The 27155-nt window shown below is 38.7% G+C and overlaps 1 protein-coding gene across 1 annotated transcript in view; it reads right to left on the bottom strand.

The window, feature by feature from the left end:
• ANK3 (ankyrin 3) overlaps positions 1-27155 on the bottom strand; it is a 322709-nt gene that overhangs the window by 199851 nt on the left and 95703 nt on the right. Inside the window, exons 2-5 of the mRNA XM_007458433.1 lie at positions 12206-12307; positions 11625-11723; positions 11318-11416; positions 3080-3178 (exon numbers count right to left, since the gene is read on the bottom strand). Coding sequence (XP_007458495.1) covers positions 3080-3178; positions 11318-11416; positions 11625-11723; positions 12206-12307 — 399 coding nt within the window. The remainder of the gene's footprint in view (positions 1-3079; positions 3179-11317; positions 11417-11624; positions 11724-12205; positions 12308-27155) is intronic.

The following is a 27155-nucleotide window of genomic DNA, read 5'->3' as shown; positions in this document are numbered from 1 at the left end:
GTACAGTTACTCTTAAGAGAAAAATACAAGCCTAAAGGAAATGTGATAGGAGCTCCTTGACAAACTTCACTGCCTTGTGCAGTGTCTGGCACATAATAGGTGCTTAATAATTACTTGTGCCATATAAGTGAACAAATAAATTTACCTCATGCTTCAAAATTTTGATTAGCGAAAGAAGGAAGATATCCATGGAAAAGAAGGAAGATATACATAGAAAAGATATAAATGTAGTACACAGTGATACAGGAAAGGTTTCGAAAACCACAACCATGCCAAAGACTCGATACATATATACAAGGTACATATGGAAGAAAAAATGTATTGATGGACCTTGGCAATATCACATCATATAATAAATTAAAAATCCTATTAAAATTTTTCCATCTAAGGAATCCTTTCATTGCCCACTACTGTTCATTCTGTAAATACAGACTTCTGTATAAATGATACCAATATCATTGCAAATCGTAGTTAGAACATTGTGTGGATGAAACATCTTATTTCTTGCTGTTCTTTTTAGTCTCTAGTACTAATAATCCAAAAGAAGAGACAAAAATTCAGTCAAAGCTTCAAATAGCTCTAGAGAATCAGATAGATGTTGTTTATATAGTGATGTACTAGCACCCTCATGAAGACATGGATGTGATTTGTTCTTAGAACATTCCTTCATTCACTTATTATTTAAAGCTACCAAAAAATACCCCCCCCCCCAAACCTCTTGAAATTAATATAAAGGAGTAAAAAAAAAAAATCTACCTATCTGCATTAACTATCTATCTATCTATCTACATATCTCTACCTACATATCTAACTATATATCTATCATCTACATATCTATCTACATATATATCATCTACATATCTATCTACCTACCTATCTGTCTACATATCTACCTACCTACCTGTCTATCTACATATCTATCTACCTGCCTATCTATGTACATATCTATCTATCTACATATCAATCATCTACATATCTATCTACCTATCTAGATATCTATCATCTACATATCTATCTATCTACATATCATCTACATATATATCTACATTATCTATCTATCTATCTATCATCTATCTACCTAGCTACCGACCTACTTACCTACCTACCTACCTATCTTCTTGCTAAAAGACTGAATTAGTTAAGGAGCTCATATAATATTTCGTTTTACTTGGTTGTAGTGCCTCTTTTGGGGCCTTGAAAGCTTAAAAAAAATTGGAGAACTCAGTGAGTTACTGATAATTAGCTGACAAGTTAACTCTAATCTATTAGCAGTTAATTTGGCTTATATTCGCTTCTAAAGGAGAGATCCTTGATGCTCTGTCCATCGTAGCCTGAAAAAGAATACTACCTGACCTTCACAGACGAAAACAGTACTGAGGAATTGCTGTCATCAGGACATTTATATTATTTCGTATTTCCATCCAGAAATGCGAATGGGTTTCCTCTTCTAGAACAACCTCTGCTGCCCATTCTCCCTGCAAAGCATGATGAGACCTGCGCTTCTTGGTCCTTGAGGGACTCACCCAGGCTACTTCCTGCCGGTGTGAGGATGGGCCCTGCTCGGCGTCTACAAATGTTGGTTCCTTTGTTATTTCTTACCGAGCTCTAAGGATATTATTGTTTAAAAATACATTCTCAAGATAAAAATCACCAAGAGCACTGAAGGGTATGAAGTGAAAAGTAAGGCTCCTTCCTAATTTTCAGAATAAACCATTGGTAACGATACACTATGGACATTTTCCTGTATCAGTACATAGAGTCTTGTCTCCTTGTTCATAGTGCAGAAGAGCATTTTACTGTCTAAGTAGAGCCGTATTTATCCAATGACTTCCCTATTTGTCTTTCCTAGTTTTTTAAAAATTGTCATTAGTAATCATATTGTTGAGCTTCTTACATAATAAATTTTCTTTTTGCATTATCTTCTAATATATGTGACAGAAGTTCTCTGAAGTGGAATTGCTATGTAAAGAGGTATATAAATACTAATTTTGATAGTCACCGCTTCTGCAAAAGTGTTGCAACCAACTGTCAACTTCACCAATAAGGTAGTTAAGTTCCAATTTTTTCTACCCCTTGAATTTCTTCCTCATCCCATGGGCAAAAGACTGGATCTCATTCTTTATCTGATTAATAAATTAATACTTCTTTGACTATGAGGGAGGGTGAGGTATTTTAAACATTTATGGTCATTTGTATTTCTTTTTGTGTGAACTGCCTCTTCATTTACTTAGTGGTTTCCCCTGAAGGCATAATCTCAAAAACAGGGTGAGGTTATATGCAATCCCTGTGTTGTCATCTTTCTTGTGCCATTCAGGAAATACTTCAGAATGAAAGTCGGAGGAGTGGTATTATGACAGGGATAACCCTACATCTGTTCTAATTCATTGTTTTGTTAAAAATAAAGAATATACCCAAACGTTGGTCCTTTATTATCAGCAATAGACTTCTAGTGATACACTTTACAAGGGATCACAATCGTCCATCCAGATTAGTTTAAAAAATAAACTGTATTACCTAAAACAGTACCAGTGACTTAAATAACTTTTTATTTTTAAATAACTCTTCTATTCCTGACTGCAAATGTTTTTTTTTTTAAATACCACTTGTATCTAGTATTTAAAAATGTGTACTAGTTTTGTTTAGAAGTGTGAGTTTAATTAGTTCACTTTAGAAATATATAAATCCAATCATTATAATTATGCTAGCTTAAATTTGGAAAAAACCAGATTTAAAACTTATGTTTTATCACAAAAATATTTCAAAGAGTGGCTGCCTTTGAGGGAAAATTGTAAGAAGCAGATAAGTGTTCTCAAGCAAATATGTAAATAGTAAATAAACAGCTCAGTTATAGGGTAGAGCCAGGCATTTAAGAGCAGAAAAGGTATCTGTGCAATGGAAGATTCTTGAAAGACTAGGAATAGAGTTTTCTAATATACTTCATAAAAACTTGCGAGCCCACACGTTAATATACAACTGCAATGAAATACCACTGGGACAAATTCTCAGTTTATAGCTACAGGTTTATAAAATGCCCTATAAACATGTGAACTTACCCATGGAAAGAACCAAAGAGTCTTACCTCCGTGGCCAGGCTCTGGCTTGCACCATTGTCAAGGAGAAACTTGACAACTTCCAGGTGGTTCTCCTGGGCCGCCATATACAATGGTGTGAAACCATTCTGCAAAATAAGAATTAAAATGTCTGTGGCTTTTTAAAGCAAACCTATCTTTCCACTGTACTGATGATATTATATATTCCAGGAAATCTCACACATAATAATTTTAATAAATACTTTAATATATTCATATTTATCAGAAAACCTAAGCACCACAATTTAAGCAAATGTATAATTCACAATTATACTTCCTAATTCATAGTTTGAGTGTGGTTCATTGCTACTTGTCTAAGTATAATTCATACCAATATATCCACTTTAGATAAATATGTACATTCATTTAACCATCAACTACTTACTGAGTGTTTACCATGAGTAAAGGATTTTACTAGACGCCATGAGAATATGCAGAAAAATACATTTGGTCATCGTCCCAATGAATCTTTTTTTATCCCAAGCAATAATTATTTATCTTAAACAAAATATGTAATACTCTTACATAAAATAAAACACCTGAAATAACTCCTACTTTGGAAAAAATTTATATTAATTTCATACAGCTTCAAACTTACCACAGATGGGGTGACTTAGAACAAAGGAAAGAACACCAATTTGAAAAGGGTATATCTTCAATTTTAAAGTAGAATTCTATTAGTAGTCTACTTTTTATAAGTATCCTTCCTTGCTTTTTTTGCAAAGACGTGTTCAGAATACATACACACACATTCATATATTATATATTCTATCGTGCATCTTTGTCTGAAATGTGCCCAACTGCCAAGGAACTTGGAAGCAAATGAATACATACATCTTAAGCTTCTTAGCAAAAATATGTTGCATATATGTTTGTTCTCTAAAACAATGTATTTCACATCTATGAAATACTGTAATATTTAAAAAAACTTATCGTAAGATACGTACACCAAGACAGGTATTTTTCAAACTATAATGAATTCTCTTTGAAAAAGATTTTCAGAATTCAGTCCTATTTAACTGAATGATCTGGAAATTTTGTTGTTTACATTATGCAATCTCAAAGAATAAATGTAAATACACTCTAAATTAAATGTTACCAAACATTACTCAAAACTTTGTGATTCAAAAGGTTTAGGTTAATTATTATAAGTATTAATTACTATATGATGAATAACATAATTCAGCCTCTGGTAACCTCACTTTTTTGGCTTATACCTCAGAATTAGGAAGTAAGTTAAAAATATTTTTTATTTTTTTATTTTTAAAATTTTTTTATAGGTGTATTCTTATTTAACTTAGAGAAGCTAAACATTTTATTTGGTGTTGCGGGTATTAAGCATTGTGGGTTTTTTTGTTTTTTTTTGCGGTACGCGGGCCTCTCACTGTTGTGGCCTCTCCCATTGCGGAGCGCAGGCTCTGGACGCACAGGCTCAGGAGCCATGGCTCATGGGCCCAGCCGCTCCGCAGCATGTGGGATCTTCCGGGACCGGGGCACGAACCCGTGTCCCCTGCATCAGCAGGCAGACTCAACCACTGCGCCACCAGGGAAGCCCTAAAAATATTCTTGATAAAAGTATTATCACATAACAAATCTACCATAGCATATATACTTTATACTCATCAGAGAGTTCCTCTATTCTACTTATTCTATTTTACACATAAATGTAATAAACTAGGTTATTTGGTTGCCAAGCTCAAGATTAGAGACACCAAATTAGAGGCAGCAGAATACGACACAGTAGTCAAGCTTCTTCCTTTTAAATTATTTACCTATAGTAACATCACTAAGTCCACTGCTGCTTTGTTCTGTTATGAAAGATTTTATCAGTTTTAAACAAGAAACATGGAAAAACTGCAATCCAGTGTGTGTGTGTGTGTGTGTGTTGTGTGTGTGTGTGTGTGTGTGTGTGTGTGTGTGTGTGTGTGTGTGTGTGTGTGTGTCTGCGTGGGTTTCATCTCTGTCACTCTTCGCAGAGCTCTGAAGGAAACTGAAAGCTGTTTAGGATACCCTTTATCATACTGCTATTTTCTCATTTTCTTATTTGACCAAAATGAAAGATTGTTTAATCCTTGGCTGATTTAAATATCTCTTAACCAAAAAAAAAAAAGGAAAAATATATTAAAAAGAAAAGAAAGGTGAAAACCAGCGTGGATTTTTATCACTCTATGAACTGAGTATATATCTTTCCACATCACTCAAAATTTCCAGATGGAAGATTCAGATTTTAGGAGTAAAGTTCTTAAGGAAAAATTCCAAAATGGATGTCGTTCTCTCGGACATAAATATCAAGTAGATAATATATGTCAGTGGATTCTCGACTTCAGGGCAGAGGTCTGCTGTAGTTCAAGTTGCCTAAGAAACACTGGTTCACCTACAAATGCCTGGTTTCTAGCCCAGTGTACCTGCACTGTTTTGGAGGAAACCTGCCAGAACCAAACAAACATTTCATGACCCCTGAAGGAAACCCAAAACTAGGCACTGAGGTTTAGGAGACGCTGTTCTTACAGACCTAGAGCTTCCAAAGAGTGGTTCTTAAGAAATACAACTTTTAGGTCACTCTGTGTGCCCTTTTCACAATGGCAGAGAGTGAAATGTGTACAACTGGAATTTCTCAGAAATAATACATAGACACGGGTCACAGCAAGATGGGGCTCTGTAGTGAATAGTTTCCACAATAGCTTTTCTTCTTGTTTTTTGAGTGCTTGCCATTGTACCGCTATTACCTGAAAGCTGGTCATTTTCTGAATGGTCACATTCTTTCATATTGTCTCATTTTTATATATTTTTATGGATATATAATTCACACACCAAAAAGCTCACTCTTTCAAAGTCTAAAATTTAGTGTTTTTTTAAGTCTGTTCACAAAGTTGGGCAATCATCCCCACCATCTAACTCCAGAACATTCCATCACCTCATAAAGGAACCCTGGACCATTAGTATTCATTCCTCATTTGCCCCTCCTCATGTCCTCTGGCAACCACTCATCTGCCTTCCATCTCGATGGATTGGTCTGTAGTAAAAATTTCATGTAAATGGAATCATCCAGTATATGGCTTTGAATGGTCTCATTCTACTTCTGCTGACCATATTGACGAAATGGTTTTGGTGAGGCCTCCATAATGGAAATTTCAATTTTACACTGGGTATTTGTGTGTGTGTGTGTGTGTGTGTGTGTGTGTGTGTGTGTGTGTGCGTGCCTTTATTTTGGTGCCTTCCTTTGGCAGTATTGTTTCTGTTTTCTTTAGAGGAATTACATCTTCACGGATGTGTAGGTAGGACTTGTCTTGGTTGGACTTTGAAGTAAACTGGCCTGCCCTTCTTAAACCACAGGGTGGACGCACGTGCGGCACGGCTCTGCTTGCTCTTCCACGTCTATTCTATGTCCTTCTCAGTTCTCTTTTCTACCAAATCTCCCCTCCCCACCCTCGAATGGCCTGTAGGGACTGTATCAAAGGGCAACCTTACCCTTTAGTTTCTGATTAGGTTCTCTCACTCCGACTACCTAGTTTCCAAAGCTTTCTGAACACTTCTTTAGCCTTCTATTCTATGGGTTTCTCATATAATTCCAAATTGCTGAAGTTATTTGGATTAAAGCAATAGAAACTAACACTAATTAATACAAATTTCATTTACTGGGAAAGGATCAACAAGGCGTGAGAACACATACACACTAGTTATGGTTCTAGGAAGATAATTATAAGCATCTTTTTGAAAGGGTGAATAAAAATATTACCATTACTCTCTAGTGCAAAGAGGGTTAAGGCACAAGTAATCCAGTGTGGATGACCTAGAGCTGTAATGATTTTTCATGAAATAGTACCTGGATTGGGAAGATGGTAATATTTCAGAAAGAATGTTATTTTTCTCCTAAGAGAAAAAGGTACATCACTGGTTTTATATTAATTTCCTAACTTAGGAAATTTCCAAAACAAAGAGCTGACCAAAAAGGAACATATGGGTGGCCCAATTTACATTTCCTTTTCTGTAGCAACAATACACTGGATTCTCAAAAGGCTCAAGACTGAGTATGCTTTTTGATGTCTGATTTTATCCAATATCTTCAGTACCTTCTGCTCTGATTATGCTGTTATGGTTAAGTATTGTGGTGTTATCATAAGTATGCAAAGTTGCAGACTTATAGTTTTATAGACTGTACTGAGGCATGCTACCTAATACCCACTAAAATAAAACAAAATAAAATAAAAATGAAATGAAACAATATAAATAAGGGCTTAAATTTCATCCATGCAATTTTATCCATCCTAGTTTCCTCCAACCAAGCCTTTGTATATCATAAAGTGCTGTTATTAATTAAAATGTCAAGGGCAAGGTGATATATTTGTACTGATTTACATATGGTACTAATGTTTGTGAAGATTGCTTACATCAGAGGTGTGCTATTAGTTTAAAGGTCAGAAAGGCTCTATCTGGGCCACACCCATTGTCTGACTTCATCAGGACCTGACCTCCCAGCACCCATAGAAAACATTAAAAAACCCAGAAAGGGGATTCCCTGGTGGCGCAGTGGTTGAGAGTCCGCCTGCCGATGCAGGGGACATGGGTTCTTGCCCCGGTCCGGGAGGATCCCACATGCCGTGGAGCGGCTAGGGCCGTGAGCCATGGCTGCTGGGCCTGCGCGTCCGGAGCCTGTGCTCTGCAACGGGAGAGGCCACAACAGTGAGAGGCCCGCGTACCGCGAAAAACAAACAAACAAACAAACCCAGAAAGACAAAGGAAGCATTGGTTTAATTAAAGGGTCTTGTGTTTGTTAAAACCACTGTGAAAACCTGTCAATTTAGAATACTTTGATAGTTAAAATATCATATGAGATAGACTTTGCTTCTTTATAAACACAGTTGGTACCTTATATTATGGAATAAAGACAGAGAAGGAGAAAAGCGTAAGGGATGTCATTTGACATGGCAGTTTGAGATTTTTCAAGAGCAAACACTGTTAATCATGGCTGTACGTCGTATAAAGTATTAAGAACTTAGAGTTAAGAAGTTAGGAATCGTAGTAGAGTTCTTTAAAATCACAATTTAGTTATCTAACCCAATTTCTTTCTTAGGGTAGGCCTAAGTGATTCCTGGAATGTTAAGTAATGTAAGAAAGAGTCAACTAACTTATTAAGACCTAAGATCAAGGCAATGACGAAAATTATTACAAGAATATCCACAAATTCCTAGTGTATAGAGCCTCAGTTCATCAGAACTTGATACTGTCCCGTGCCATTTTTATTTTCAAGGAGAATTTTTATATTTAAGGAAGGTGAGGGGCTCTCTTTATGCTGTTTCTTGTTGGCTATTAAATATTGTCTATAGGATAAAATTTCACCTAGATAGGGATACACCTTCTTGAATAATAATATTCCTGGGATGTTTTACGTTCTGCCACCAAATGGAATTTCACTGCATTTCATGGCATTATTGCTTGCTGTTCTTTAAAGTTCCTTTTGAAAAGTTGCTACCAGGAATTATCTTTGAAACTCCATTCTGCTGCATGGCAATCTTATTACTTATTCTGTCCACAGAACGATGCAGTTCAGAAAGCTTCTGGGGGCAGGTGTCCAGAGGAAAGGGGGGCAGGTTTTCTGTCAAGTGGGTGGCTGGGTATTCCAAGCACAGCTGCAAGGAACAGAGAATTTCACAGCCCACGTTCTCCTTCCACACTTCATCATCAGGAGAGGATGTGTATACATTGAAATCAAATAGGGTTAGGATTTTATTTCGACTACAGCTTCTCCCAGACATTGCAGAGAAGGTTTAAAACCACGCCTCCTCTGAACATTAGTCATGAATGTGCACAATGTTTAAAAGAAGGGAAGGTTAATTTTTCCCTCCCTTGGGGGGGGAAATAGGAAAATGAAAACGGACTAAAGAGTTTTCCCACTATCTCAGAGCTTAACACTAGCTACTTTCTAAGTAAAAAATTACAGGGGCATTTAAAAATAATTGGTTGAAAACCACAATGCTCCTCTTGTGGTCAGCTGGTCTGTATTTCTCTTCAAGTACCATACTTGTCAATATTCAACTTTATATCACTCCTTTCTGGAAAAGCTTTATTACTGTAAGTGAGCTATCAAAGGGAATCAGCACAGGTGGCATAGACCATGTAACAAATGTCCAACCATAGGGAACTAGAGGTTAGACCAATTATACAAGAAATCATGTGGTTGCAAGTACAGTGCCGTTTCTTTTCCATGACACTGTTATTCAACGGCATCAGAGCTTTCATCGCTACAGTGGGAGTAACAAGGGAGAGAATCACTACAATTCTGTGGACCCATAAAATATCAGAGGCTCCTGTTATCCAAAGATAATCAGTACGGGAAAAGACTGAGGAAATCAAGTGCATTTAAAGTGGAGATCAAAAGGCCGCAGTAAATAATGAAAAAAGTTAGATTGAGACTTCATCTTGAAAGAGAAAAACAGACGTTGTAAAAATGACTCTATACGATTTAACAAAAGGTAGGTTACAACTGCATTCATGTACAGGTTCTCAGAGTGAATGAAGACTAAACCAACTATGATTTGGGGGGAGAAAATGTATGATGTTCTTCCAACAAAATTATATGACGGCTTGACATCCTTCACTTTTTATTTTCAGAGCATAAGCAAAAAGATAGTCCTTTTGCAAAAACTACTTGGGAACCAAAGGCCTCACCTAATTTTTTTTCTTCATTTAATCTTTTGATTTTCAAATCGTTCGAGTTTGAAACACTGTCAGGAAATCATCCAAATTCTTCACACAGTCTGGGCAGCTACTGCCAGAAAGTCACGACACCACAGCGGTCCTCCAGCATCACTCTCCCTGACTTCATGAAATCCTACATCTTTTGCAAAACTTGCAGCTTTGTTCTACAGTCAATTGGTTCAAAATCTAATACCCTGGGGTAGATACTGACGAACCAGGATAGATGTCAGCCTTCACCTGGAAGGAATGTTTGAGTAGGGACCAGTTTTAAAAACGGTCAGGTCCTTAGAGATGATCACACTAAGTGAAGTAAGTCAGAAAGAGAGAGACAAACACCATATGATGTCACTTACATGCGGATCTAAAATACGACACAAATGAACCTATCGACGAAACAGACTCACAGACATAGACAGTCTGTTTCGTAGACAGGTTCATTTGTGTTGTATTTTAGGTTCCGCTTATAAGTGACATCATATGGTGTTTGTCTCTCTCTTTCTGACCTACTTCACTTAGTGTGATCAATACCCTGTGATAAACCATAATGGAAAAGAATGTGAAAAAAATGTGTGTGTATATATATCTATATATATATATATAGATATATATATAGATATATATATGTATGTATGTATGTATGTATGTATGTATAAGTGAATCACTTTGCTGCACAGCAGAAATTAAAACACTGTAAATCAACTACACTTCACAAAATTTTTTAAAAAATGGTCAGGTCCTCAGTGGATATTTGTATGTTATGATGGTGTTTGCTGTTCTACACAAGCTCACATCTGTGGGGACAGGAATAGTAATGAATAATTTGGATAATAAGGACCTATATTTTTAGAACAATAAAGTGAACTTAATTGTTTTAGACTCAAAGTCTGCCAAATGATAACCTATTGGTATTTTCCTTAGAACTTCATGGAAGATTCTGAGAGCTTGTAGGAGGATCTTCTGAATGAATTATCAGTGTATGTTCATTACTAACAATCTGGAAATTTTAAACTTTGGGGATTTTAAAGTTTCTTCTGCTTGTTTTTTTCGTTTTAATCTGTTTCAGGGAACAACGATGATGCCTGAGTTAGTAAACGGGAATTAACTAGTGTCTTCCCTTTTTTAACTAGATAAAGCACCGATATATTCTGAACTTCTAAGGGCATTTCCTCTTTTATAGGCCTCCTCATTTCCTTTGTCTGTGAGTAAATACTGAGACTGGATCTGAGCTAACATCATAAAACAGAATAAGTCTCTACATTACAGAGGTCCTCTAAGCATTTGTGTCTATGACTACTAGCCATACATACCAGTTTTACAGATGGATGCCTTTTAAAAACCTCTACATGTCACACAAAGAGTACTGCAAATGAGGATATATATGGCATTGAATAATCCAGAATAATATGGTTATTCATGGGATATAGCCCTTAAGTATTATATTCTTAGAAGATACATAAACCAAGCAAGCACCTGACCCAGAACATTGTGAATCATTATAACAACATTTCTTGGCAGTAGAGCTGTAGGCTTACCTGGGACTGGGCATTGACGTTGGCTCCATTTGTAACCAAGACCTTTACCACCTCTGCTTGCCCCGCCAAAGATGCTATATGCAACGCTGTGTTTCCTTTCTGTAAAACAAAAGGCAAGATACATGAGCTCACCCATCTTTCTCTCTACTTTCAACATTTTACAAAATATCAAATCCCTCTATAAGTTCCCCAAAGAGAACAAGGTTGACAGGTGTCTCATGAGAAGCGTGCCCCAATTCTTACGGAGGGCTGAATTCTCACTGAATTGGGCAATTGATATAAAAAGCACAAAATGTGTGATACTGACCTTTGTAGCTGCATCCACGTTGGCTTCTCTCTGTAGCAGCTCAGAAACAACTTCTACATGGCCTTCTTTGGAAGCAAGATGGAGAGCATTCAACCCATTCTGATTAAGTGAAGGGAAAGCTTTACTCAGCAGGTTGAAAACAGAAGAGTAAGCAGTCAACCAAGAACTCTCAAGAGTTCCCACCAACAACCACTTGTATGTGTTTAGTGTAGGAACTTGAATTAGGAATAAAAGTACTCGTGGCAATTAGATAGGTTGTTCTGATGTCATTACGTACTAAATTTTAGGAACTGGTTATTAAAGGATACATATCTACATTTCTGAATGCTTCTCTAACAAAGCAGAGAAAAACTTGATAATTCAAGCTGGAGACATTTAATAGAAAACACTGACAAAAAAGAGAAAGTCTTGGTAATATCTAAGGAAAGAGTTAAGGGGTTTGAAGTCTGGATTTTTAAAATTTTATCTAAACACTTAAATAACCATTGTAAAGCAATTATACTCCAATAAAGATGCTAAAAAATAAAAAATAAAGAAAGAAAATAAAAACTTAAATAACAACAACAGTCACCACAACTAACCTGATTGCAAATGTTGATGTCGACTCCATTTTTTATGTAGTCAAGGGCCTTTTCTAAGTGTCCGGCTCGAGCTGCTCTTAAGTAACTTGCATTGGCATCCGACTGAATAAAAAAGAAAAAACGCGCTGATGAAAAAAGGAAACTAATATGCATGTTGCTAACTACCCAGAATTATTGTCCAAACTAAAAAGAAAGTGAAACTGAGATTTTTTTCAATTGAACTATTTTATTTCTAACGTGAAAACACTAATAAAAGGTCTTCATAAAGTCACCAGGAAAAGAACAAATTCTTCCAAAGTTAGTTTCAAGTGTATAAAGTTACCCCTTCTGTGATGTCATAACTGATTCGGAACCGAAAGAGAAAATTTCCATGATGTGTAGGTACGTTAAATCAACATACAATTTCATGACAGTTAAGAAAAATCCTGTAACTTTCTGGTAGTTACATTATTATAAACCTCACTGTTCTCTTTAATCAGAAATTTAATTGTACAGATGTTGAACTATAAGGCTACACCTGAAACTCATATAATTAAAAAAAAAAAAAGAAATTTAACATCTACTCCATTCTTTTGTTCCTCTCCAACTTTTCAATTAATAGCTTTACAAACACATTTAATGTCACACTCGTTTAACAGGAATTTGTGGGTAATCGTGTTCTCTTGAATTTTCCTGCAGGACACAGCCATGTGTTGGAACACAGACTACCTGAAAAGCATTCATTTATAAATGTCTACACAGTTCGTGAAGCATACTTTCCATATATTTTCAAGCTAGATAAATCCACAGCCTGCAGAAAACTTTATCAGAAGCAGTAGCAGGTTCAAACAAAGAAACATATACACATTTTTAAAACAACAAAAGCCAAGTCTGTAATTCACTCACTGAAAGCATACAACTCCGAACCACTGCTAAACTCTAATACCTACGCAGCTGAAATCGTCTACTATTGAAATTTTTAATAGAAAGAAGGTGATGAGAAGAAAGACTGCAAAGGTGAGTCTGTACAATTTGTAAAGGAAACTTGTTCCATGTAAAACAATACAGAAGCAGATTTTCTTGAAAGGGCCGCCCAAAACATCACTGGTTATAAATGCAATCATGCAGGGTATGGCTTAAAAGAGGAAAGTGCCTTCTTTCAGCCATTTGCCAACTACGTCCTTCAAACTCCCATTCACTTACCACCTCGTCTGTAAAGGCTTCCCAGACCACCAGGCAGAGCTTAAATTGCTCAGTGCTCCCAAGGCACTGATTTCATTGAGCCCTCTCGGTATTTATCACCCAGTATCATAGTTTTTGGTATACCTGTACTTCTTCCTCCCTAAACTGAAAAAAGCCCTTTAAGAACAAGCAGAGGCAGATTTAAAGGGTAGGCAACTTAAAAAAGTTAAAGTCACCAAGATGCCAGTCTTTGAGGAATACTAATTGAACCCTGGAAGTGTACCTGAGATGAAGGAAAGGATCCAACCCTCAGAAGGATCTTTGGTTCTGGTGCAGGTCAATTCAGCTGAGTTGACTTGATCAAGACCTCAAAGAAAAAGGGCACTGTCTTCAGGGTCTCCCCCCGCCCCCCCCATGTACAGCAGTGTGCCTCTCTCTGAAGGAGTACTGTTTCTTCTAAATTAGGGCTTTGTAATCTCAGCAGTATTGGCATTTTGATCCAGATAATTCTCTGATATGGGGACAGTCCTGTTCAGTGTCTATGTTCACCAGTATTTCCAGCATCTACCAACCAGGTAGAATCTCCTATTTGTGACAACCAAAAATGTCTTCATGTCTCCAAGTTTCCCGGGGTGAAGGGTAAAACCGCCCCTGTTGAGAACCACTGCTCTAAATAAATGGTAAACCAATTTGCTGAAAGACTGTAGGTTTCAAAAGTCTTAAATCTTTGGCTTGCCTGCATTGCCATATGCCTTGACCTAGCACAAGGCAGTGACTCTATGTATAACATCCATCTTTCTCTTTCGTCTACAGCTGGAAGCATCCCTGGCACACAGCAGGTGCCTATAAATGTTCTGTGAATGAATGAATCAACAAATAAGTAAATTATGTGGAAATAACTGATTATTTCCTAGAACAATACAGGAGGCTTTATTAACAACAACAACAGCAGTTACTTAAGTTACTATGATACAAAGCTGAACAGCAGAGAGCATAAACTGAGCCATGAGTTGGGTATCTGGGAATACATGTAGGTGCTGCTAAAGCAAAATTGGGATTTGAGTCAAGCATGCAGATCATTTAATCAGGGCAGAGAGTTAAGTAAGAGGAAGACAACGGATTTGGTTCAAATCAGACAAAGAACAAACCAATGTTTCCAGAAATGTAAAGAAAAATAAAATTCAGTCTTTAAACAGCTTTGGTACTTGGAGAAGGTTAGTTTTTGTTTGGTTTGTAAGTTCAGTTAGAAATAAATTAGCTGTGTAAAGATGGGTCACTGTACCATAAAATACCATCTTCTTTGTGCCAGCTCAGTGACTTATCAGGGAATTTGCCCAGGAGGGCTCTGATGCTGTTCTGGAAACAAATGACATTAGTCTGCCTGGATATTTCAACAGCCAAAGATAATAAGTGTGAGTTAAGTAAGCACCCCAAACCCTGACTTTGAGTACACAAAAACGGCAGCTAAAGAAGTTCAAAAAGAGGTGTCAGAATTCAAGGAAAGCCCCTGAATTGATTCCAGATCTGAAAAGGTTTGGCGTTGCTATATACTGTCATTTTTCTCCCACATTTTCTCAGAATTTCCCTACCAGAAATTCTAAAGCAAAACAAAATACAGACAATATAAACCAAATCTTCTAATTCAGTGGTTTCCTACCTATCTGGAGCTCAGATTCTTTAGAGACTAACAAAAGTTAACGAATAAATTCCTTTCCTTCGGGCTTCCCTGGTGGCGCAGTGGTTGAGAGTCCGCCTGCTGATGCGGGGGACATGGGTTCGTGCCCCGGTGCGAGAAGGTCCCACGTGCCGCCGAGCGGCTGGGCCCGTGAGCCGTGGCCGCTGAGCCTGCGCGTCCGGAGCCTGTGCTCCGCAACGGGAGAGGCCACAACAGTGAGAGGCCCGAGTACAGCAAAAAAAACACAAAAAAAATTCCTTTCCTTCAACAATTGCACATATATGCATACACATACCAAATCTGCATACACACACCAGATCTGCATACAAACATCAAACCTGCATACACACATCAAACACGCATATAAAAACACAACTTCCACGCTATTTCATACAGCTCAGGATTGCTAAGCCTGCCCCCAGATTTAGGTTTAAGAACACCTGCTCTAAAGACAAAGAATTCTCTGGTGGATACCCTCCCTATATCTATTTCAGCCAATAACCCTGGTATCAAATAATTCTCTGAGGTAGCTAATTTATCACCTGAGAACTTTAGGAGGAAGAAAAAGCACAAAGATTTACTTTCTTCATTTCTCCCGGCCCTCTGTTACGCGCAGACATGTCCAATACACCAATACATAATAATCAGCCACTGCCTGTACTTTAGAGAAGTCGTCTAGGGAGAGAAAGAGGAAAATACAAAGAAAAAGCAGGAAGAGGGAGATGAAGACTGCCTTGAAGAAACATGACAACTTAGGAAATGCAGTTACTACAGCCCACAGACAAAGAACCAAGATCTTCCTTCCACAAATATTTGTTGAACATCAATTTTGAACTAGTCGTGCCAACATCTGGCTGTATGGTGGGGAACAAAACAGATGTGGCACCAATTAACACTCGCTGGTCTTCATCTCACCCTTACACTTTCCCAAACTGTGCAGCTTCATTGGCAGGATAAATAATGGAGTCTTCATTGTTTTCTTTTCTCAGATTCTGCCTGTAGTACCTATACACTGTTGTTTATTTCCTTAATGTTAAAAATATATACAGTATTTTGTATTAGGCTTAATATCAACGTGTTGCATCTCTTAGCTATCATTCCATCAAGTAACTAGGGGTTACTCTTAACACAGGCTACAGCCTGCTTTTAATCTGGAACATTCTATCCAAACAATGTCTCTTTAAAGCCAATTGTAGACAAATTACTATGGAAGGAAATTAGGTCCCATGAGAGGCTGAGCACTGTCACATGGAAAGTCATACTGAGGAGACCACTGCCTACGGAGTTAGTTGGTACAAAATGAATATGAGTAAGTTGGTCGTCATTTCATTTCCCCCCCGAGATGATGAAAATCTGAAGGAAGAACTTGGAAAATGAAAGTGTCTTTCGCCACTTTGATGTCTTGTCTACTCAGTAATTTTACTAGACAGGAAAGAAATATGAACCTTGTGTGTTTTTCAAGGAAAGTTTTTCAAGGATAGAATCAAACATCATTATAAATTAGCCTAGTAACTCAGAATTTTCACCTGTACTGAATACTGGTATTATTCAGCAAAACGCAGTGATTGGAAAAAAATAAGCATTTCCTGAGTGCCAGCCTCAAGAGGAATAACTAATACGTCATACCTCTGACTATGTGATACATACTATTACAAGCACTTAGATTAACTTAATTATATTATTGGCACTTGATTATATCATTAGTCACTTAATATAATATGTAATAATTGTATAAGTACTTATATTAACTTAGTCCTTACAATATTTCCATGACGTAGTATAGTGGGGTTGAATCATGCTGCCCTCCCCCCCCCCCAAATTCATTTCTACTTAGAACTACAGAACATGACCTTATTTGGAAATAGGACCTTTACAGACATACTTCTTTAAGATGAGGTCATACTGGATTAGAATGGGCCCTAAATCCAATGACTGATGTCCCAATAACAAGAGAAGATATACAAATATAGAATCATTATGTTGTACACCTGAAAATAATATAGTGCTACAGAGCAATTATATCTCAATTACAAAAAAAGAGGAGACACAGACACATAAGAGAAACCATGTTAAGGGCTTCCCTGGTGGCGCAGTGGTTGGGAGTCCGCCTGCCGATGCGGGGGACGCGGGTTCGTGCCCCGGTCCGGGAAGATCCCACGTGCCGCGGAGCGGCTGGGCCCGTGAGCCATGGCCGCTGAGCCTGCGCGTCCGGAGCCTGTGCTCCGCAGCGGGAGAGGCCACGACAGTGAGAGAGGCCCGCGTACCGCAAAAAAGAAAAAAAAAAAGGGTGGGGGGGAGGAGACACAGACACATAAGAGAAACCATGTTACAATGGAGGAAGAGACTGGAGTATTGCTGCCTCGAGACAAGGTCCGCCAGGAACCACCAGGAGCTGGAAAAGACGAGGAAGAATCATCCCCTAGAGCCTTTGGAGGGAGTGTATGGCACTGAGGACATCTTGATTCTGGACCTCTGGCCTCCAGAACTGTGAAAGATTGATTATCTATTTATTTATTTAAAGATTTTTTTGATATGGACCATTTTTAAAGTTTTTATTTAAGTTACAATATTGCAACAATATTGCTTCTGTTTAATATTTTGGTTTTCTGGCTGCAAGGCATGTGGGATCTTAGCTCCCCGACCAGGGATAGAACCTGAACCCACTTCACTGGAAGGCGAAGTCTTAACCACTGGACCGCCAGGGAAGTCCCCTATTTATTTATGTGCTGTGTCCGGTGCAGCTTGTGGGATCTTAGTTCCCTAACCGGGGACTGAACCTGGGCCACAGCAGTGGAAGCACCGAGTCCTAACTACTGGACTGCCAGGGAATTCTGAGAATACATTCCATTGTTTTAAGCCACTTAGTTTGTGATGGCTTGTTATGGAAGTCCTAAGAAACGAATGCAAGTAAGCACCACTAGCTCCATTTTATAGATGAGGAAACCGGGCTATAGAATGAATGACTTTTGCAGGGACACACAGCTTGTGAGTGGCAGGGAATACATTCAGAGAGTCTGACTCCAGAGCCTAGGCTGTTAATCACTACTTTAAGAAAGGGCTTAATAAATATTTGGTCAATAGTCTATGCCCAGTAACTCTTGGTTAATTAGTTCATTCATCTTCCATCAATCAATCCGTCCGTCTGTTCATTCATCCATCGAATTAACTATCTAGGCAATACTTCAGGTACATCCTCGCTGGAGCACAATCCCCTCACTGAGTTCAAGGCTCAAGATCAGGCTAAGAGTAGCTCGCCAGAAGAAATGCACTGAGACTGGCGACTCAGTGATACATAACAGAGCTTTGCTCCACTGCCTCTAAACAGCAGGGAGCAGTCTCTGAGGCCTATTAATACCTGATCAACCAATTCTCCAATCCTTTTCCTACATCTCATCTTCCCAACTATCTGGAAAGCATGTGAAGGGAAGATGACCCTTCCTGTAAGCTTCAGGTTCTTTTTTTTCTACTGGTGTCCTGTTCCCTGCCTACCAACATACTCAGGTGTTTCTTAAACCTAAAGCAAGCAAACAAACAAACAAACAACACGCATACAATCAAAAAGCCCCTTTCCTTCCAGTCTTCTACCTAGCACCCATGCAAGGCATGTCTGTTTCTCAGTGTGGTAGACTGGTTAATTGGTCTGTATCCCAACAACTCCACTTACTAGCAGTGCTACCTGTGGCAAGTATCTTAACACATGTGTGCTTCAGTTTCCTCAGCTGTCAAATGGTGATAAACTAATCTACTATCAGAATGAAATTAGTTCATGTAGGGTAATCAACAGGGTGTGTGCATAGCAAGCACTCAACAAATGATTATTATTTTATTTTAAAATCATTCTGTGAATATCAAACGTTTTGAAGGATTGGTTTAGGTTAGTCTCACTGCTTCTATATCCTTAATACTACTGATAACTCACCTTTGAGTCCCTAGCAATATGGCGTCTCGCACTAATCAATAAAGTCTCTGTACGCAATCACCAGTGACCTTGCAATCATCAAATCCCATTACTTAATTATAACTCTCTCCTCTGAACGTTGAATCATTGAACAGTACTGATCACCTTCTCTTTCTTCAACATCTTCCCTTTAGCTTCTCTCAACTCTTTGTTCACACCTTTGTGTTCTTCACTGCCTCAACCCATCACTGAAAAATGGGCCTTTTCCATTTTCAGATCTCACATTTCTTTCCTTCCTGTTCTCCTTCCCAAAGTGATTTCATCACTATCACGGCTTCCACAATTCTTTTTACGCCTAACCCTCCATGTCTACATTGTGCCCATCTGTATCTATCCTAAAACATTTCCGTTTCCATGTCTCACAATTTCCTCACCTCAACAGCAACAACAAACATTTACTGAGAACACATTTCTGCCACTGCAACTAAGTACTCATGGCAGAGATGTGAGTAATAAACTCCCTTGATCTCCTTATTTCGACTTAAAGGTCCCAAGATTATCCTAACCCCTCAGGCACGCAACTTTGGTGTCAATCGTTTTTATTTTAATTGAGGTATAACTGACATATAACGTCATATTCGTTTCAGGTGTACAATGACTTGATATTTGTATATATTGAGAATGATCACCATAATAAGTTTAGTTAACATCCATCACTGTACATGGTTATAATTTTATTTTTCTTGTGTTGAGAGGCGTGAATCCTTAATTACGTCTTTCTTCTTCATCCTTCCCCTCAAACCCGCCCAGAAAGTTACACACATGAATCCTATCAAATATTCTGTCACTGGGGGCTTTTACAGTTTCCATCTTCCTTTTGAAAAGTGCTTATCAGAATGTGTATCATACATACAAAAGACTGCATAAAACATATATGAACAGTTTAAAGAAGAACCGTAAAAGCAATACCCACATACCTGGTCAGCTCAAGACTCAAAGTTACAAGCAGCTTTGTAGACCTCCAATGAGCCCTTCCTTAACTGGCTCTCCAAAGGCATCCTCTGTTCTAGTTAATCATTCTCATGACTTTCTTTATAGTTTTAACATCTACATAAACCTTGATACGCCAAATATGATATAATTGGCTATCTTAGCACTCTCTATAAGTAGAATCATACATTAGGATGTATATGATGTATACATTAGGAGGTATATATATTACATTATATATAATCTTTCTGTGACACGTTCCTTTTGTCTAATGCTGTATTAGAGTCATCCTTGTTGACATGTGTAACTGCAGTAGATTTATCACTGCTGCTGCAGAAGATATCATTATGTGACTGTAACAGAATCTATCCACTGTGGAGTTGTTAACTGTGCTGTTCCTGTCTATTATGAACGGTGCTGCCACGAACATTATGGCACCAGTCCTGGTACACACAGGCAAGATACTAAGGTATATACCTAGGATCATAAATGCTGGGTCATTGGGTATGTGCTCATTCAACTTACCTAGTTAATGACAAATTGTTTTCCAAAGTGATGGTACCAATTTACACTTTCTGTAGTTTGTGATGACTGACTGTGAGCTCATACTCCTTAGAAACTAACCTTTGGGAATACTTTAAGGTTTGGGTTAACAGTGCCATCTGCCGAAGAGGAATTTTAGATTGTGTCTGCCAGTTGCCTAGACGCACTATCAACCCAAGATTATTTCTGAAATAAATGCTTGCCTTGAGGGCTTTTTGTTTTTGTTTTAAAGACAAAAACAAAAATAGATAAATTTAGACCTCAAACTGGTATGGATATGAGGGATTCCTTGTGGTTACAAATTCTCAGGGGAGATTTTTTTCTTTCTATCTGGTAACCAATTGAGACAGGCAAGTTTTTGCTCTATTCTTCTATGCGGTGGGTTTATTTCCTGGCCACCTTTTATATTGGGAGCTACACCCTTTGGGGTCCAGCTTATTGGAAGGCTCTCACTAGACTGTCCACCTTGGTCTCCCATGTCCTGTGTCTATGCAGCCAAGTAAAACTGGTCCTTGATTTCATGTCATTTTTCACCTCTAAAGATCCCTTACCTTTGTGCCAGTTCACAGTACTCTTCAAAAGACTTATTTTTATCATTACCCTAACATCTTCACTTTTTTTACAGCTGGAAATACACTTAATCTTTTTTTTTTTTTTTTTTAAATTCACCCTGCTACTTGCCCAGTTTGGGCCCCAGCCATGTGACGCCCAGATCCATCTGAAAACCTCCAGGAGGTAGTAGTCAGCTCGCTGTCTCTAGCTGAATATTCCAGAAGCACTGAACACTATTCAAGAAAGTGTGAGGAGCCACTGAGAGCTCTGAGAAAATTACGACAAGGATGATAGCTGCATATTAATAAGGGTCTATTATAGGTCAGGGACTTTACTGAGCATTATATATATATTATTTTGTATCATTATACATGCTTTATTATTATTTATTTCTTAACAATTCAATCAAGATAGGAATCTTCATTACAAATGTGAAAAACTGAGTTTCCTAAAAGGTAAGTGACTTGCCCAAGGTCATGCAGCTAATAAGTAGGCAGCAAGAACTGAAACCCATAACTGCTTGATAATAAGCCCAGGCTCTTTCCTCAACAGCAGAGGTTCTGTGGAGCCCTAGCGTTCACGAATCCTGAGGTCAAGAGTAAGGCTGAGTATAGCACTAACAAATGATTCAGCAATCCCACTCCTGAGCATATACCTGGAGAAAACCATACTTCAAAAAAATACAGGCACCCCAATGTTCATTGCAGCACTATTTACAATAGCCAGGACATGGAAGCAACCTAAATGTCCATCGACAGATGAATGGATAAAGAAAATGTGGTACATATGTACAATGGAATATTACTCCGCCATAAAAAAGAATGAAATAATGCCATTTGCAGGAACATGGATAGACCTAGAGATTATCATACTATGTGAAGTCAGAAAGAAAGACAAATATCATATCATCCATATGTGGAATCTAACTAAAAAAAAATAATACAAATGAACTTATTTACAAAACAGAAACAGACTCACAGATTTCAGAAACAAATTTATGGTTACCAAAGGGGAAACATGGGTGGGAGGGATAAATTAGGAGTTTGGGATTAACATACACACACTACCGTATATAAAATAATCAACAAGGACCTATGGTTTTGTGCAGGGAACTCTACTCAGTATTCTGTAATAACCTACATGGGTAAAGAATCTGAAAAAGAATGAATATATGTATGTATAAAACTGAATCACTTTGCTGTACACCTAAAACTAACACAACATCGTAAATCAACTGTACTCCAAAAAAATTAAAAAAAAAAAAAGTTAAGAAAAAAAGAGTAAGGCCAAGTAAGCAGAGTTCAATGTCAGCCCAAGTAGATCTACTTTTATCTGGTTTATATATTGTTTGATGACACACTTCATTTGTAAAAATGTTTCTGCTTTTAAACCATAGCATTCAATCAGTTCCTATGGCATAGTCTCTAAGGCCCTCGAAAACCTGCCCCCAACACTTCCAGCCTGAATGAAAACACAAATACTGATCTTGAAGGCAATCTAGACAGCTGACCATCCCACAAAGGCTTATGATTTCTCAACAGGCTCCGTAATTCCCCGGCACTGTGACGTCACCCACGACATCCCTTCAGCAGTCATGCTCACCGCCACCCCTCGCTCCCCTCCCCCACCAAGAGATTCATCCACTCTACCCTAGATCCAGCTCCAACGTCACTGCATCTTTGCTCTTTTCCCTGATAAACACCAGACATGACCCCTTCTCTCTCCAGACTCCTAAAGCACTTGGTTCAGCTTAGATGCCAGCTGTCGCCTCAAGATGGACCCTATTCTCTTTTAGGGTAAGTCCACGTCCTGCGCGGAGCTGAGTTCCGCGTGACAGACTCTCAGGAAACGCTAAATGAAGACATGCTCATCTCTTGCGGGGTCCAGTGCTCTAACTGTTCCTTGAGAAATAAAAACCTACACTAACTTAATTGGGAAGAAGAAAAATCTACTTCGTATCCTCTCTAGTCTCTTGCTCCCCCTTCATTTCACCAAAGAAAGAGTCTAGTGACAGAATTAGAAGTTCCTCCAAAATTGAAGAGAAGAAAGAGTGGGTCTGAGTTTGTTCTGGTTTCTCCATTCACGTTGGGCACATGGCCTGACTTGTAATATGCCTGCTGGGATCACCAATGGAGCAACGTTTTTGTTTTAGGCGTAACTGTCCGAGAGGATCTGCAGGTAAAGTCAGAAAGAGAAAGACAAATACCGTATGATATCACTTATATGTGGAATCTAAAATATGGCACAAATGGGACCTATCTACGAAACAGAAACAGACTCACAGACACAAAGATCAGGCTTGCCGTTGCCAAGGGGGCGGGAGGTAGGGGAGGGATGGATTGGGAGTTTGGGATTAGCAGATGTAAACTCTCATATATGGGATGGATAAACAGCAAGGTCCTACTGTACAGCACAGGGAACTATATTCAGTATCCTGTGACAAACCATAATGGAAAAGAATATGAGATCTGAATCGATTTGCTGTACGCCAGAAACTACCACAACACTGTAAATCAACTATGCTTCAATAAAATGAATTTTTTTAAAAAAAGGAAGAATGTGCAGGTAAAGTCTGCATTCTGTTGGCCTAATGAATCATAAGGCATTTAAGTGTCCTGTATCTAATAATATGGTAACGTGACCAACAATCACTGGGCACTTATAACACACAGGGCATGTTCATTGATTGCCACATATTTATTCTCAGTGGCCTGTGAAGTCTGTGCCATTATCACCCACATTTTACAGATTAGAAAAGTCAGGTTAGGCAACTTTTCCAAAGGGCATTCTTCTAGAAACTGGCAGAGCCAGGATTAGAACTCATGTCCACCTGGGTTTAGAGCTCTGGCCTTAACCCCTAGTACCTAATGCCTTCCTTGGCTAAATGTTCCAGACATATCAAAGAGCAAAAAGGAACTTAGATTCACTAAGATAAGAAGGAAAGAAACAGCAGCATTTATTTAGAGTCACAGGAGAGGCAGGCAAGCACTCGGCTAGACTCTGCTCATGGATGAACTTATTTCATGATCCTCAACATCTGATATGTCTGTGCTTTCAAGGAGAGGATAGAAGCTCAAGAAGCTGCATAATCTTCCACAGCCACAAAGCATTGGAACGAGAATTCAAATTCAGGTCTGTGTGATGTCACATCCAGGGAAGCACAGCTAGAGCGTGGGAACTGTTCTTTTAACCAACCTCCCTCGCTCACCATTCCTTCTGTCCAACAGGACCGATGCCCAAACGCAGGAGACCTTTCCCACACCCACCTGCTCCTACAAGTAAGTCAATTGTGTTTTTTTCCTCTACCGTGTTTATGTCAGTTGTTCTGGATGTTATCATCATGTAACTTAATTAGGTATTATTTAAGCTGTGAAACAGTATATAGAGAAAGAGTATTTTTATGAAAACGAAATTAAATGCTTTGGAAAGACTCATTAGAAAGACGTTCCTAAAAATGTCGCTGCTGAGTCAGATGTAGATGACATGACTGGAAAGGAGGATAATACAAATCAGAAAAATTCGGAAAAACTCTGAAGTCAGATTACATTAGTTTCTAGCTTTCCTTTAAAGACAGCGAACCTGAGACTCGCAGAAAAAAGTGTGGGGAGTCATGGGAGGACAACCTCCCAGTCAGCGGCTCTGCGCTCAGAGAACAGTCCTCATCTTCACCTCCCACATCTGGCAAATGGATGTACTGATACATTTATGTGGCTTAAGGTAAAAAGCAAATGTTTAACAAATATGAATAACTTTATGATTCCTGGCTACTAACCACTTAAAAAAATTAACCCAAGAACTACCGCTATATAAAAAGGCCTTCTAAACAAACTTACGGCTACCAAAGGTGAAAGGGTTGGGGGAGGCATAAATTGGGAGATTGGGATTGACATATACACGCTACTATATATAAATTAGATACTAATAAGGACCTGCTGTATCGCACAGGGAACTCTACTCAATACTCTGTAATGGTCTATATGGGAAAAGAATCTAAAAAAGAATGGATATACGTATATGTGTAACGGATTCACTTTGCTGTACAGCAGAAACTAACAGAACATTGTAAATCAACTACACTGCAATAAAAAAATTTTAAAATGACATCTGCTTCCCAAAAAATAAAAAGGTTTTTTTATCTTAAAAAATAAAAGGCCTTCTATTTGACCATGCTTTCTACTTCTCAAGAAGATTCTAAGACACCTCTAATAAAGCTTCTTCCAATAAAAACCTCCATAAGTAATAATCTCTTATCTAGGTGACCAGATCCAACAGACCACATTGCCCGGTTTCTGATCGCACATCAGAAAATATGGCCCAGGAAGAGCACAATTTTCCAAACATCTCATATTGGATGTACTAATATAAATGTGAATGGCAGTACCAGTGTATTTATGCAGACATACCCAGAAAGTCAATCAATCTGTTTTCTTAAATCCACATGGTTTACCTCACTGGGAGGTTGTGCTGAAAGTGAAATCCACAAGTCTGGGTCTTGAAGTCATAAATATCTTTACTATTAAAACACATCTTCAAAGCGGCTGTTCCATCGCTTATTCCATCACCAGGATTAAGAGTCCATACGCAATAAAGGGTTCAATACCCAGCAGTTAAGGAGTAATGCCTACTCGGCCTCTACCTTAAGGATGCAGTTATGGCTTTCAATGATCTGGAGGCAGCACGTGGAATGAGAATTCATAGAAGAACCTGCAGCAGATGATAAAGCCCACAGAAGCTCCCTGAGAAAAGCATTTCTGCATCCTGGATACAGGTGGGAAAAGAGGTAAGAGGAGGCGGCAGGACTTCAACAGGGGACTTAGTCAGTGGAGACGAGAAGGAGGGAGCAGTGGCCAGGCATTCAGAAGTGGAATGGTTGAAAGAATGGTGAGTAGACGATCTCTACTGAAAAGGACAGTCCCCTGAGGAGAATAGCCAAGGAAAGGTTCACAGAAGGTTTGGAATGGCAGATAAATCTGATTTAACTTCACCCTAAAGATACCAGGAGAGAATGAGGGTTTTAGAGAGTGAAAAGGAGTCATTAAATCTAACTTTTAGCCCAACAAGATGGCAGATTAGAGTGTGGTGGGGGAAATGAAGACAAAAAGGTCTGTAGGTCAATGGTTGTCAATCCACCATGCTTCAAGGATCTCCAGGGAAAGATGAAAAAGAAACAGTCAAACCACTTAGGTCCCAACCAGAGATTCAACTGTCTGAGATGGGACATTTTGATAAACACAACTCAAGTGATTCTAATACACAGATGGAGGTGAGCACCACTGAATTAGGTTGCTGTAAAAATATGGCTCTATTGATTTGGAGATTTGGGGGAGGGGACAGCAGATAGAACGGAAAAGAAGGGAGTGCTATGAGAGGCCTTTTGAAGGTCTGCTGACCAACTCTTAATTTCATGTAAAAGATTAAATTCTCAACGCTGAATTTGTAAATTTTGGCTTTCATGTTTGCCTCTTGTTCCCTTTTTCTTACTCTTCTGTGGCCCCCCCCCCCCTTTTTTTTTTTTTTTTTTTTTTTTTTTTTTTGCGGTACGCGGGCCTCTCACTGTTGTGGCCTCTCCCGTTGCGGAGCACAGGCTCCGGACGCGCGGGCTCAGCGGCCATGGCTCACGGGCCCAGCCGCTCCACGGCATGTGGGATCTTCCCGGACCGGGGCACGAACCCGTGTCCCCTGCATCGGCAGGCGGACTCTCAACCACTGCACCACCAGGGAAGCCCTGTGGCCCCCCTTTTTAAGGCAAACTTTTACAGGCAGAAGTGAAAGCTATGAAGCTTTTCTTGGCAGCATTAGCAGTAATTTTTGATGTATAAAGTAATACAGATCTGCAAATTCTTCTCAATCAGGAAGGAGACTTACACAGTGTCGGGGCCTGCTTATCAAGAACCCCAAATCCTCTGGCATTGCTCCTTAATTAGTGATTTCAGTGTCAGTTACAGTTTTGAAATAGACATGGAGCTGCTTTGTGGAACTTCTCAAAAATCCAAACCCAGTGTGTTTACCTGGAATAAAACCATGTTCAATGGAAACAAATCGGGTGACTTGAGAGTCACATCCTTCTGAATTTCAGGCTCTGAGATCAGATATGGGGTCGTGGTACTTCCAAGCACATGAGGTGGGGAAAG

This window comes from Lipotes vexillifer, unplaced genomic scaffold, assembly GCF_000442215.2.
Source record: "Lipotes vexillifer unplaced genomic scaffold, Lipotes_vexillifer_v1.1 scaffold1209, whole genome shotgun sequence".
In the NCBI taxonomy this organism is placed as follows: domain Eukaryota; kingdom Metazoa; phylum Chordata; class Mammalia; order Artiodactyla; family Lipotidae; genus Lipotes; species Lipotes vexillifer.
This window is presented reverse-complemented; position numbering and strand designations above follow the sequence as displayed.